The 12,477-nt window shown below is 45.2% G+C and overlaps 1 protein-coding gene across 4 annotated transcripts in view; it reads left to right on the top strand.

Moving 5' to 3' along the window:
• Positions 1 to 5,104: 5,104 nt before the first annotated feature.
• The window catches only part of AHCTF1 (AT-hook containing transcription factor 1), a 77,661-nt gene continuing 70,288 nt past the window's right edge, over positions 5,105 to 12,477 (top strand). For 2 of the 4 annotated variants that reach the window (XM_079763799.1, XM_079763802.1), the window contains exon 1: positions 5,396 to 5,839. In XM_079763799.1, the coding sequence (XP_079619925.1) occupies positions 5,631 to 5,839 (209 nt within the window). In that variant the 5' untranslated portion in view covers positions 5,396 to 5,630. Of the gene's footprint in view, positions 5,369 to 5,395; positions 5,840 to 6,162; positions 6,319 to 12,477 lie in introns of those variants that run through there. The other 2 variants (XM_079763801.1, XM_079763800.1) reach the window with 2 other exon arrangements.

The raw sequence follows: 12,477 nt of genomic DNA on the forward strand, positions 1-12,477 counted from the left end.
TGGTTAATCCTTACCTGAGGATATTTTTTCCATTGATTTTTAGAGAGAGAGGAGGGGAGAGGGAGAGAGAGATAGAATCATCAATGATGAGAGAGAACCATTGATCCGCAGCCTCCTGCACGCCCCACACTAGGGATTGAGCCTGCAACCTGGACATGTGCTATGACTGGGAATGGAACCGTGACTTCCTGGTTCATAGGTTGACGCTCAACCACTGAGCCACACAGGCTAGGCTGTTTATTTTTTTAAATCAAAACAAATAAAATCCGGGGGTGGGGGGGTGGGGGGCAATGCGGGGATAACCACACATTTGTAATCCCTTAATCAATAAAAAAAAGAAAGAAAGAAAAAAAATCCATCCTAAAATATTTTTGGCAAATCATTTGACAAGCTGTTTATCCATCTATAAAGTGAGGTGTTTGGCCTAGACCAGTGGTCGGCAAACTCATTAGTCAACAGAGCCAAATATCAACGGTACAACGATTGAAATTTCTTTTGAGAGCCAAATTTTTTAAACTTAAACTTCTTCTAACGCCACTTCTTCAAAATAGACTCGCCCAGGCCGTGGTATTTTGTGGAAGAGCCACACTCAAGGGGCCAAAGAGCCGCATGTGGCTCGCGAGCCTCGGTTTGCCGACCACGAGCCTAGACTATCTCTAGAGTCCCTTTTAACCTAATATTGTACATTTTGATTTGAGTGATAAAATCAATAAATATATATTCATTCGCTAAACAATGATTTTAGCCCTTATTTACATCCTGGCCACTGTGCCATCATTGGAAATGTAGTGGGGAGCAAGAAAGATATGACTCTTCACTCACCAAGCTACTGCCAACTGGAGAAATCAAGGTTGGGGTGCTGCTTGCCATAACCAATCACCTACACAACAATGAGGAAAATGCAGCCATTAGCACAGAGGCATTGCTTCTCTTAGAGACAGATAAGCTCCCTTTTGTTGTTGCTGTTAAAATATCAAGTCCTGCCGAAACCGGTGTGGCTCAGTGGATAGAGCGTCGGCCTGCGGACTGAAGGGTCCCAGGTTCGATTCCGGTCAAGGGCATGTACCTTGGTTGCGGGCACATCCCCAGTGGGGGGTGTGCAGGAGGCAGCTTGATCGATATTTCTCTCACATCGATGTTTCTAACTCTCTATCCTTCTCTCTTCCTCTCTGTAAAAAAAAAAATCAATAAAAAAATACATATATATCAAGTCCCCACCCCCACCCCCACCCCATTACTCTGCAAAACAAATGAGATCGAATTAAAACACTTCAATGAGCCTCTAAGTTCTCTGAAACCAGATGGCTATCCTCACTACCAGGATGCGGGATGGGCATTGAAATGTTGCCTCTAGAATAAACAATCCGATAGAAGCCTGAGGGTCCACACTAATCATCATTCTGTGGGGCCCTTTACCAAAACCTAACCATCATACAGGTCGCCAGGGAATGAAGGCCTGAGCTGGGCACATGCCTTTAATCTGTGCACCAGCTCTGCAAGGGAAGTAAGGGGTAGCGTCCTTTCGTCCTCAGCGAGAAAACAGGCACAGAGAGGGAAGCAATCTGATAAAAGTCACGTTGCTAGAACATAATGAAAACCCAGGTTTGTGTGGCTCCGGAAGACCATCTTCTTTGTACGACACAGTCGTCCTCCAGAAAAGGAAAGCTCTGAAGCCATGTTTACCAAAGGTGGTCGTTGTCGTGTGGAACAGCCACGAGGCAAGATGCTGCCCAAGCCTGAGTGGGCTCACACCACAGTCACGTGACTGGGAAACGCCACGCACACTCCCGGCGGTGAAGCAGGACATAAAGGAGATGTTTGACTTCATTTAATCAGCTCTTCCCCAGACTCGTCTGACATCAAGCCCAGATATCTTTTCCACTGAACATTATTAGCGTCTCTTGAAGTTAACGAAAATCATGTGGCACGTGCTTAAATGACTGAAAAGGGGAAAGAGGGTTGAATGAGAGCTTCCAAGTGGAAATTCAGTTGACATAGCAATTAAAGTGAAAAACCAGCAGTTATGAGGAAAGCATTCTGAAAAGCGTAAGATACATCCTGTGCTCTCAGTGTAGCTGCGAGATGGGGGGTGGGGGGGTGGATGGAGGCAGTCAGAGGCAAAAAGGGAGACAGACATAAAACAACAGCATATTATCAGTGTGAGTTCTTTTATATATTTTTTTTTATTGATTTTTTACAGAGAGGAAGAGAGAGGGATAGAGAGCTAGAAACATCGATGAGAGAGAAACATCGATCAGCTGCCTCTTGCACACCCCCTACTGGGGATGTGCCCAAAACCAAGGTACATGCCCTTGACCGGATTTGAACCTGGGACCCTTGAGTCCACAGGCCGACGCTCTATCCACTGAGCCAAACCGGTTTCGGGCAGTGTGAGTTCTTAAAATAAATTATATATATATATATATATATATATATATATATATATATATATATATATATATATTGATTTCAGAGAGGAAGGGAGAAGGAGAGAGAGATAGAAACATCAATGATGAGAGAGAATCATTGATGGGTTGCCTCCTGCACGCCTCCCACTGGGGATCAAGCCCGAAACCCAGGCATGTGCTCTTGGCTGGAATTGAACCTGGGTCCCTTCAGTCCGTAGGCTGAAGCTCTATCCACTGAGCCAAGCCGGTTAAGGCATCAGTGTGAGTTCTTAGTGATGAATGTGGGCTGAAGTCGCAGGGAAGATACGAGAGAGAGAGAAGAGGCTTGGGCTGGGTCCTGAGGCATCTTAAGAGTTAGATCTGGGGAGAGGATGCTGGGAGACACCGAAAGGCAAAAGCACGTTAGGAGGAGAATGAAGAAACGGTTTTCAGGAACTCTGTAGGGAAATTAAATAGGAAAGGTAGGGTTCATCCAGATTATAGACAATCATCCAGAAACCGATCCATTGGTAATGTTGAAAGGAATGATTAAAATCTGGAAGATCAAAAAATAAGTAAAACCTGGAAGATCATTTAGAAAGCCGATGAATCTGGGTATTAAATATGATGAGACAGATTTTTGCATTTTACAACTGGCAGGGCCCTTAGAGCAAAGTTAACAAAACCTGTCTCATGAATCAGTAGATCCTCTAATCCAGTTACTTATGCACTACTGATCTGATAACTTTAGCCCAGAGAGGTCACTTAATTTTTCTAATGTCACACAGCTCACTAGCAACATACTTGAGTTGAGAGTCTTTGGACTAACAAGAAGGACAGTGCTCATGGATGGAGCACACCATGGTGCCAAAGAAAGAGAGTGTGGATTGGGGAGCAAGGCAAGGACATCAATCCGCACATATGACGGAGGGGTGGTCTCTGTTGAAGAGGTCCACTTAGAATCAAGGCAAACACCCCAAACCTCTTTCACCTCCTTCTCTGCTACAACTTAGTCCAGTACCTTTTGCAAACAAATATGGTACGTGTAGATTGCTGCCAATAAACAAAAATATAGAAGAAAAGAAATTACATGTCTAAAAGGCAGGCTTATTTTATTTTTTTTTAATTTCAGAGAGGAAGGGAGAGGGAGAGAGAAATAGAAACATCAATGATGAGAGAGAATCATTGATCGGCTGCCTCCTGCATGCCCCCTATTGGGGATCGAGCCCACACCGGGGCATGTGCCCTTGACCTGAATTGAACCTTCGACCCTTCAGTCTGCAGGCCAATGCTCTATCCACTGAGCCAAACCCGCTAGAGATGGATAAACATTTTTTTTCTTTATTGAATTTATTGGGTGACATTGGTTAATAACATTATCTAGGTTTCATGAGTACAGTTCTATAATACATCATGGTGTATTGACTGTGTTCACCACCCCAAGTCAAATCTCCCTCCATCACCATTCATCTCCCCTTTATCCTCTTCTATCTCCCTCCAGCCCCTAAGGATAAACTTTTTTGATTAAAATGAACAACATCGGCCTGCTTGAACCCTCACCTTGTAATCCTTTTACTTGGTACTTACTATTAGGGACAGATTCCACATCTTATTTTTTGAAATGTGTTTGGTGCTGGAACTACTAGTTTCAAAGATACTAACAACAAATAATAATTAAAACAACAACTCCATAATGAAACTCAAGGGTGACCCAAAAGATAACACTGATTTAGGGTAAAAAAAAAATTTTTTTTTAAATATATATTTCTATTGATTTGAGTAGAGGAAGGGAGAGAAACATCAATGATGAGAATCATTGATCGGCTGCCTCCTGCACGCCCCCTACTGGGGACCGAGCCCACACCCGGGCCTGTGCCCTTGACCTGAATTGAACCTGGGACCTTTCAGTCCGCAGGCCAACGCTCTATCCACTGAGCCAAACTGGGCTTAGGGTAAAATTTTGACGAGAAAGATTAGGCTTCGTGAGCACCTGTAGCCAAGAAAGCGCACTCGGATGTGTGTGTGTGTATAGATATAGATATAGATATAGATATAGATATAGAGATATAGATATAGATATAGATATAGATATAGATATAGATATAGATATAGATATAGATATAGATATAGATATAGATATAGATATATGGCGTCCCCCATATGGCGACCCCCATTAATCTGGTGCTCATTTTTAGCACCAAAAGTAGGAGCAGAGAGAACGAAAACCACCGAGGGCAAACGGGGTTGCCAGGAGGGCAAAGATTATCTCTTGTCCGCCAGCAAGCGTGGCCAGACGATAATGCAGCGACCCTCCCGCCACAGACGGCACCCCGCGGGACCTCCGATGAAGACTACCATTCCCGACTCTGCGCCGGGCCCGCGAGTCCAACCGCCCCAGCAATGTAGCGCGCAAGGCATTGTGGGAATCGTAGTCTTTCTTCCCCCTCCGCGCATGGAAGGCGAGGAGATCCTATTTCATGGAAACGACGGCCTTTCCCGACCCGGCGGCTTCCCTTCCCTTCCTGGTCTTACCCCACCTTCTCTCACGCGGAGTTTAAAAATTCCCGCGGTGCCGGCGCGCGAGGCCGGAACACTCGCGAGAACTCGGGCCCCCGCGCCGCGATCTCCTTCCCCTCTCCCCTCCCACTCGGCCCTCCCCCTTCCCTCCCCTCCCGGGCGTGTGGGACGCGGTCCGCCGGCCCCGGGTAATGCGCCAAGCGGGGCTGGCGCTGTCGGAGCGGAGGAGGCAGAGTCGCGTGGGGGAGGACCCCGAACCGCGTCGGCGTTCCGGTCGCTGAGCACTCGGCGGTGTGCGCTCCGGGGCGGTCCGAGGCCCGCGCGAGCGGCGGAGGTGTGCGCCTCCCGCCTGTGGCGACCGTGTCTCCCGGGAGATGCTGTGACGGACCGCGCGGGAGGAGCTCGCGCCTCGCCTCGCGCCCCACCGGACCTGCGGCCGCGGCGGCGGGGCCACCCGCCCGCAGGTAGAGGGAGGGGCGGGGAGGGCGGCTGTGGGCTCCCGCGGCGGAGGGCGGGTCTGCGCGGCCTGGGCCCGTGCGGCCGCCCGGCTTCTCCCGCCTCGCGGCGCCGGCTTCTCCCGCTTCGCGTGCCGGGCCTAGGCCTGGCCTTGACCCTCCCAATGAGCGGCCGCCACCCGGCTCGCGGGCCGGGCGGAGGGGGAACGTTGGCGGTTGCGGCGCGCACCGGGGCGGGTTATATAACCGAGGCGTGGCGGCGCGGCGGCACATGGCGGCACATGGCGGCGGCGAAGCCCTTCGGGGTGTACTCGGCGTTGGCGTGGCTCACGGTCTCCGGGCTGTTCGCCTCCTCCCGCCATGCTCCCTGGGATCCCGTGCGGCTGAGAGCAGGGCGGGCCTCCGCCGGGGGCCGCCGCGGGGCGGTGTGAGCGGCTGCTACCCGGACGCCTGCTGCGCGGGCTGCTCGGCGCGGCTCCGGTGAGGCCGGGCGGGGAGCGGGGCTCGGGTTGAAAAGGCGCGGCGAACCGGCCCGGGGACGGGGACCAAGGTGCCCGCCCCTCTCCACGGCCCGCTGGGTGCGCGTCCCACCTGGAGGGGAGAACCGCACGCCTTGGGGAGGGTTACCCGAACCTCGGTGCTCCCAGCTGGGAAGTCAGTTACTTCTGTTACTGTTTGTATTGTTGTTGTTGTTGTTTTTGGGGGGGGAGTGGGTTGGGGTTAGGGGGAAAAGCAAGTTAATTTGTTCTCAAAGCCAACGAAATTTATTCATACTAGGTAGCTGTTCTTTTTTTCTTTTCTTTAATAGTCATTTGGAGAACTATTTGGAAGAACCTGGGTCCTTGAGGATACACTGTGTCTCTGTGTTATTCACAAATTATCCTCAGGAGCCCGGAGATTTTAAGAACCTTCTTGGATGACCTTCCATTGGTTGGATGTGTGAGGAGGGAAGAGTTCGGGTGGGTTTATGCTTATTTCGGAGGCTTTAAACAGGGATGACAAATGACAAGCCCAGCTCCAGTCAGTGCTTGAGAGACGCTCTGAGTGAGTTGTGCTCTAGTTTTTAATGCAAAGTCTTTCCGGACTGTAGTTCCTAACGCTCATTTTTCAATAACCTAGTACCAAAGTGTCACCCATTCGCAAAACGGCCCTGATTATTTTTCAAAAACTGTTTTTTAAAGGTTTTTATACAGCAACTTTGCCACAGTCACGTGAGGACTTAAAAGGAACTCAGGATTGTTTCTTTCTCTCCTGACCATGAACATTTTCGGGAGCTCCTCATTCGGAGTGAAGTCCAACTGCCCTTGAGGTAGATCAGTGGTCTCTGCAGTAGGGCTGCTCTGTGTAGCCTCCGTATTCACGGATCTTAGGCTTCAGCTACTCCAGAATCATCCCCGATCCTGGGCCCTTTGATGTTCCTTTGCTCATGACTTTCAGCCTGGAGTGCATCTCTGCCTTTTTCAAGTTCTCAAATGTCAAATGCTTTTTAGTGTAAATGCCACCTTTTCTGTGCCCTCTTTCACTTCCCTTCATCCCCCTTCTCCCTGGGATCTCACAGCATATCTACCTCCATGGTAGCCTTTACGTGTGTCTGGCATTTTAATGGGTATGTGTCTACTCTTTGAGCATGTAACTCCTTGAGGTCAGGAAGTAGGTAATCTTTTTGCCCCTGCATTCCTTTTCCAATACAAGGTATTAAAAGTAGTTGGTGATTAATAATAAATGTTTGAGTTGTTTGAAAGATCAAATGCTGAAAAGTTTTTGGGTTTACATTTAAGTCATAATTGTCTTTTTGAGTCAAAAAGAAAAATATGTGTACAAAATGCTTTATAGACATGTTTGCTCAGTATATATTGCAGTATTGAACAACTAGAACAACTAGTTTTCTTTTTTGCAGTGGAATTCGGCTCCTTTTAATGGTGTGTATTTCACACAGAGATGACATGGTATTCTGTATTACTATTTTTCCTAGTAATTTTTGCAAATTTTGTTTTGCTTAATACTGAAACAATGTAGTGTACTTAAAAATAAGTTGGACCCAATATTGGATTATTTCTTTATTCATTTATTTATTTTTATTGATTTTAGAGAGGAAGGAAGAGGGAAAGAGAGAGAAACATCGGTTATGAGAGAGAATCAATTGGCTGCCTCCTGCATGCCCCCCACTAGGGATGGAGTCTGCAACCGGGGCCCTGACTTGGAATTGAACCTTGACCTCCTGATTCATAGGTTGATGCTCAACCACTGAGTCATGCCATTCAGGCCCAATATTGAGTTTTTTAGAGCAGTTTTAGGTTCACAGTAAAATTGAGTGGAAGGTACAGAGGTTTCCACTCATGCATAGCTTCCCCCACCATCAGCATCCCTCACCAGTCAGATTCAGAACAACCGGTGAACCTGCATTGGTGCATCATTATCATCCACAGGCTGTGTTTGCATTCGGGTTGTACTCTTGGTGGTGCACGTTCTGTGGGCTGGACAAATGTATCATGTCATGTATCCACCTTTACAGTATCAGAGTGGTTTCACTGCCCTAGAAATCCTGAGTTCTGCCTGTTCCTCCCTCCCTCCTGCTGACCCCTGGCAACTACTGGTCATTTTACTGCTTACACAGTTTTGCCTTTTTCATAATGTCATATAGTTGGAATCATGCAGTATGTAGCCTTTTCAGATGGGCTTCTTTCACTTAGTAATATGCAGTTAAATAGCCTCCATGTCTTTTCATGGCTTGACAGCTTTTTGTTTTAAGCACTGAACAGTTACTGTATGGATTACACCACTCTATCCAGTCACTTACTGAAGGACATGTGGGTGGTTTCCAGGTTTTAATAATTATGAGGAAAGCTGTTCTATATACCCGTGTTCAGGTTATTGTGTAGACATGTTTTCACTTCCTTTGGATAAGTACCAATGAGTGTGATTGTTGGATTATGTGGTAAGATGTTTAATTTTTTAAGAAACTGCCAAACTGTCTTCCAAAGTGGAGGTACCATTTTGTATTCCCACTAGCAACGAATGAGAATTCCTGGGGCTCCACATCGTCACAGCCTTTGCTGTTGTCAGTTTTCGGTATTTTGGCCAAAATAATAGGTGAAATCGGGTATGTAGTGTTTTTTTACATTGACTTAAGAATTCCACTCAAATATGTTTTCTAGTCTGGGCACCTGTTTTATACAAAAGCGCATATACATGTTAATTTCCTTCAATTTATAATCACTAAGTCTAACCAGTACAGGAATAATACCCAGATCACCTAAGCTGTGGTGTTCTGAATATTCTTAGTTATACCCTAATTTCACCAACTGCCCAAGATTTTCTGGGATAAACTCACTGCCACTTGAATAAATTGGCTACTTTTGAAGATAAAGTTCAAAGAACTCTGAATGAGTCTCCTCTGGGGGCGGGGGATTACTGTATAGACATTAGTTAGCAATTAGCAACAGAGGCCATGCTGATCCTTCTGGCACCACCGGGAGAGCACAAACTACTGGAGTGGAATCGTTTCACTTGCTTGTGGCAAAGCAGTTCAGTTCTGTGTCTCACACGCAGATAGGTGAGCAATACCCCCTGCAGGTCCAGGGCAGCGGGCAGTGCTGCTACGGGAAACGCCTTCTGAGGGTCCCTTTCAGCCCCAGAGACCAGGCTTTGACTTCCCACTTACAGAAACTTTATCATGAAGATCTTACACTCAGCATCTTAAAATGATGGTTTTCATGTGAGTATTTTCAAAGTCCACTGCCAGCACCTTTAATTTATTTCAGGGCTTTCTCCATTACTTTTAAGCTTCAACCTGCAGGTGTGCTTCTATTTCTACATATGCTAAAGGCAGGCCATTGCCAAAGGCCTGAGGCTGCTCGCCGAGCTGGATCTGGACAGTAGCATCTGTGACTTCTCAATGTTTTAATTTGTGTTTCCCTCATGACATATGATGTGCAGCATCTTTTCATGTGCTTATTTGCTGTCTATATGTCTTCTTTATTGAGGTGTCTGTTTAAGGTCTTTGGCCATTTTTAAATTGGTTGTTTCTTGCTGGGTTTTAAGAATATTGAGTGTGTGTGTGTGTGTGTGTGTGTGTGTGTGTGTGTGTGTTTTAAATAAATTGGAATTTATTGTTTTAACATGTTTGTTCCTGTCCCTGCTAGTATCTTGCTATTCTAATTTACTACATATGTAGGACCTATTAGTTGCAAGTCATTGTGACCCTCTGGGATTCACAGGAATAAGATATGATTTTTGCCTTAAAAAAAATATTTTTATTGATTTCAGAGAGGAAGGGAGAGAGTGATAGAAACATCAATGATGAGAGAGAATCATGGATTGGCCACCTCCTGCACGTCCCCTACTGGGGATCGAGCCTGCAACCCGGGCACATGCCCTTGACTAGAATCGAACCTGGGACCCTTCAGTTCACAGGCCGATGCTCTATCCACTGAGCCAAATCAGCTAGAGCTGATTTTTGCCTTTTAGAAAATCAGTATAGTGGAGAAGACAGGCAAGCACAAGTAATGAATTTTTAAAAATTATATTTAGCATTTCTAACACAAAGGTGAAAGGGGTGATCTTAGAGATGAAAGGGTGGATCTACCCAGACCTCATTGGGGAATCTAGTCTGTGAATGATGGGCTTTGATAGATGGAGGTGAAAGGAGAGACAGCAGAAATAAAAGAATGAAAGTGCTAGGCAGTGGCAAACTCATGAAGGAAGTTAGGTGGTTTGAGGAGACAATGCTGCAAAATAGTCTGGGACTTCCAGGTTGTGGAGAGCCTTGATTGCCTGTGGCTGGAGTGTTAACTGTAATAGGCAGTAGGGAGTCATTGAAGGGTCTGAGAAGGGGAGTGACATGATCCATGTGCTTTGTCAAGAAAACAAACAGTATTTCATGTGACAGCCAGCACAGTGTTCTGGCTGAGCCTGGCTAGGTCTTGAGGAGGAGTGGAAACTTTGTAAGTTACCTTTTAGAGGTTGCCAGTGCTGGCATGTCTTAAAAGCTTTTTCTTTTGGAACGCAATGTTGTTTCACTGTCAGATTGCTTACATTGTTTTCAGTAAGTCTCCTGTCATTGTTATCTTTGTTTCTTTGTGTGAGGTGCTACTTTTAAGATTTTCTCTTTGTATTTTGGTGGAGTTTTTTCATGTTTCTTGTGCTTATGAGGTTTACGGACCTTTTTGGATTTGTGGGATTATAGTTGTCATCAAATTAGGGGAAAATTTGGCCATTTGTTTTTCAAATATTTCTGTCCTCTCCTTTTGGAGATCCCTATTACAGATATTAGGGCACTCGAGGTTGTGCCATAGCTCTGTCCTTTCCCTCCTGGCCCCAGCCTTCTTTCTCTCTCTGCTTCATTTTAGACAGTTATTTACTGTGGGTGTTTACATTTACTACTTCCTATGTCTAATCTATTAATACTATTCAATGTATTTGTCATCTCTAGATATTTGATTTAGTTTTACATCTTCCAAATCTCTCCTTAACATGCTCATTCTTCCTCTTATCATCTTGGACTAAAGGCTAGAATAACTGATTTAATTTCCTCATCTACTCTTTCTAACTTCTGTCGTTTTTAGGTCTGTTTCTGTTAGCTGTTTTTCCCTGCTTACTATGAGTCCTTTTCCTGCAGCTTTGCTTGCCTGACGATATATCTATATCTATATCTATATCTATATCTATATCTATATCTTTATTGATTTCAGAGAGAAAGGGAGAGGGAGGGAGAGAGATAGAAACATCAATGATGAGCAGGTTGATGCTCTATCCACTGAGCCAAGCCAGCTAGGGCGCCTGATGATATTTTTTATAACTTTCTTGTTGTTGTTTAGTTGATTTTAGAGAGAGAGGGAGAGAAAGAGAGAAACATCAATTTATAGTTCCTCCACTTATTCATGCCTTCATTGGTTGATTCTTGTATGTGCCCTGACTGAGAATGGGACCCAAAACCTTGGCATATCAGGACGATGCTCTAATCAACTAAGCTACCAGGCCAGGTGTCTGATGATTTTAGATTGGATTGCAAACATTGTAAATTTTGCTTTCTTAAGTACTGAATATTTTTACATTCCTTTATATAGTCTTGAGCTTAGTTCCAAATAAGTTAGTTGGAAAGACTTTGATTCTTTTGAGGCTTGCTTTATTGAGCCTTTCTAGACCAGGGCTAATTTTCCTCCCTACTACTGAAGAAATCAATGCCTTTCTGAGTACTTTACTGCGTGCCCCATGTATTATGAGGTTTTTCCACTATGGAGCTATTTCTGGCCCTGTGTAAGCTCTAGGGGTTGTTTCTCCTTTAGTTTTACAATGATTCACTCCTTGGCCTCTGGTAGTTTCCTTACATGCTTACGTTGATCACATGAAGATTCAGGGGAAACCACTGCAGGATCATGGAGCTCTTGTATGGCCAGCTGCACTGCAGTACTCTGCCTGTGAATTCCAGCTGCCTTGGCGTCCTGGCATTCTCAACTCAGCGAGACCCTTGGGCTCTCTTTGGGTTCCCCTCTGTGCTCTGTGTCCTGGGCATTCCTGTACACAGCCCGATAGGTCATTTTGTGGGTTTTACTTCCCTAAGGGCCCACTATCCTGTGCTACCTTTTGTCCATTGTCTGAACTCCTTGTTTTCATATATTCTGTCCTGGTTTTTAAAGTGGGAGGGTATATCTGGAATGGAAATTACAATTTAAAAATATACTGTGACTCAGCCATTACTTCCACATCATAATCTTTGTTTTATATTAAAAACAATATAACAGTAACAGACAACTCATCCAGCCTCAGAAAGAAAACATTTTATTTTCAAATAATTGTTGATTGTGCATTATTCATTCAGATGAACTTTGGAATCACCTTGTGAAAGTCTTAAAAATTATGTTGTGATGACCCTGATTGAATTGCACTGATTATAAAACTTTTTTGCTGAATGCCCATGAACACTCCACTGAATACATTTTGAGGAGAGCTACCACATGGAATTCTGAAGGTTTTAGCTCTGGATAAATGACTTTGGTTTTAAGTTTATTTTCTTTTATTTCATTTTATTTGTTAATCCTCACCCGAGGATATTTTTCCATTGATTTTTAGAGAGGAAAGGAGGCGAGAGACAGAGAGAGAGAAACATCAATGTGAGAGAG

Source organism: Cnephaeus nilssonii, assembly GCF_951640355.1.
Source record: "Cnephaeus nilssonii genome assembly, chromosome: 23".
Classification (NCBI taxonomy): domain Eukaryota; kingdom Metazoa; phylum Chordata; class Mammalia; order Chiroptera; family Vespertilionidae; genus Cnephaeus; species Cnephaeus nilssonii.